The 2429-nt window shown below is 55.2% G+C and overlaps 1 protein-coding gene across 1 annotated transcript in view; it reads left to right on the top strand.

Moving 5' to 3' along the window:
- Positions 1–2429, top strand: part of LOC108803855 (katanin p80 WD40 repeat-containing subunit B1-like) — a 10432-nt gene that overhangs the window by 3631 nt on the left and 4372 nt on the right. The window contains exons 3-5 of the mRNA XM_018575653.1: positions 43–235; positions 1740–1816; positions 1896–1970. Of these exons, the coding sequence (XP_018431155.1) occupies positions 43–235; positions 1740–1816; positions 1896–1970 (345 nt within the window). The remainder of the gene's footprint in view (positions 1–42; positions 236–1739; positions 1817–1895; positions 1971–2429) is intronic.

The raw sequence follows: 2429 nt of genomic DNA, 5'->3' as shown, positions 1-2429 counted from the left end.
TTTCCTTCCAGTAAGTGATGGCCGGAGTGTTATGTTACCCAGACCCTCAGCTTCCCTCCATCCTCATCCTCCTTCTTCCTTGCAGGTGGTGAAGGGTTCATCTCCAACTGAAGTGGGGGATGAGGATGCCATGGGTCAGATCCGGAAGGGGCATGACACCATGTGTATGGTGCTGACCAGCCGCATGCGCAACCTGGACACGGTGAGAGTGGTATGGAGCTCCGGAGACATCAAGGTGAGAACATCCTCCCGTGTGATGAGGGGGGTCATATGTGTTCATGGATGAGGGGGAAGGGAGGGGGGAATGGGTGTGGGGGGTCATATGTGTTCATGGATGTGGGGGGTGTCATATGTGTTCATGGATGAGGGGGGAATAGGTGGGGGAGGTCATATGTGTTCATGGATTAGGGGAAAGGGAAGGGAGGGGGTTTTCATAGAAAGGGAGGGGAGGTCAGATCATGGAGGAACCCGTTGTGCTCATAGGTCAGTGATGGCCGGACCACGTTCTGCCCGGCATTATTTTATTAGATATTTTATATAGTGCCGACAATTTACACATCAGTCCCCGCCCCCGAGGAGCTTACACTCTAAGACCCCTATCTCACATGCATACATATGAGGGCCGCTTTAGATCGTAGCCAATTACCCTTCCAGCATGTCTTTGGAGTGTGGGAGGAAACCCGCAGATAGCGTCCTGGCCGGGGATTTGAACCCGGAACCCCGAATGCTGCAAGGCAGAAGCGCTAAATACCCCACCACCGTGCTGCCTGAGGCCCCATTCACACAGAGCGGACTCCGCCCAGAATATCGCACCCCGCGGACGTCACACGAGTTTGAACCACCCACATGGGAGTGAATTCTTCTGGGTAGCGCGTGGAAAACCGGCAATGTGTGAGCGGAACTCTATCTCTGGGTTTGCTGCTCCCCCTGTAAATGGGGGAGATCTCTGGGGATGTAGGGTCATACCACTATCCAGTGAAGTGGGGGAGATCCCTGGGGACTTAGGGTCATACTACTATCCAGTGAGATGGGGGAGATCTCTGGGGTCGTTGGGTCATACCACTATCCAGTGAGATGGGGGAGATCTCTGGGGACGTAGAGTCATACCACTATCCAATGAGGTGGGGGAGATCTCTGGGGACGTAGGGTCATACCACTATCCAGTGAGATGGGGGGATCTCTGGGAACGTAGGGTCATACTACTATCTAGTGAGATGTAGGGTCATACCACTATCCAGTGAGATGGGGGAGATCTCTGGGGTCGTTGGGTCATACCACTATCCAGTGAGATGGGGAGATCTCTGGGGTCGTTGGGTCATACTACTATCCAGTAAGATGGGGGGATCTCTGGGGTCGTTGGGTCATACTACTATCCAGTGAGATGGGGGGATCTCTGGGGATGTAGGGTCATACCACTATCCAGTGAGATGGGGAGATCTCTGGGGACATAGGGTCATACCACTATCCAGTGAGTTGGGGGAGATCTCTGGGGTCATTGGGTCATACCACTATCCAGTGAGATGGGGGGATCTCTGGGGACATAGGGTCATACCACTATCCAGTGAGTTGGGGGAGATCTCTGGGGTCGTTGGGTCATACCACTATCCAGTGAGATGGGGAGATCTCTGGGGTCGTTGGGTCATACCACTATCCAGTGAGATGGGGGGATTTCTGGGGACGTTGGGTCATACCATTCTTCATGTATTCTGCCGGTGTGATGGTTCTGCCCTGTGTTGCAGACCTCCTTGGACTCGGCGGTGGCAGTCAATGACTTGTCGGTGGTCGTGGACATGTTGAATATTATTAACCAGAAAGCGTGAGTATCGTACGCGGTGTCACCATGGCGACCGGCCATTTCCTGTCCTCGTCCGGCCCCTAACTCTCCTCCTTCATAGGTCTCTGTGGAAGCTGGACCTGTGCCTGACCGTCCTCCCGCAGATCGACAGACTGCTACAGAGCAAATACGAGAGGTGAGCCCGGGGGGGGCACAAAGCAAGGGCCATAGAGACATGGAGGGGGGGAGGAACGTGACTGGCCGCACAGAGTCCTGACCTCAACCCCATGAATTAGAGGCGGAGACTGCGAGCCCCTCCCCCGACATCAGCACCTGACCTCACAAATGGTCCAACATTCCCATAGACACACCCCTAAACCTTGTGGACGCCTTCCCGGAAGAGGCGGAGCTGTTATAGCGACAAAGGGCGGAGCCAACGCAATACTGAACCCTCCGGACTAAGACTGGGGGGCCATTAGAGGGCGGAGCCGACCCAATACTGAACCCTATGGACTAAGCCTGGGGGGCCATTAGAGGGCGGAGCCAACCCCATACTGAACCCTACGGACTAAGACTGGGGGGCCATTAGAGGGCGGAGCCAACCCAATACTGAACCCTACGGACTAAGACTGGGGGGCCATTAGAGGGCGGAGCC

Source organism: Nanorana parkeri, unplaced genomic scaffold, assembly GCF_000935625.1.
Source record: "Nanorana parkeri isolate BGI_ZX_2015 unplaced genomic scaffold, ASM93562v1 scaffold4343, whole genome shotgun sequence".
NCBI classification, from domain to species: domain Eukaryota; kingdom Metazoa; phylum Chordata; class Amphibia; order Anura; family Dicroglossidae; genus Nanorana; species Nanorana parkeri.
Note: the sequence above shows the minus strand (reverse complement) of the source record. Positions and strands in the feature narration are given on the sequence as shown.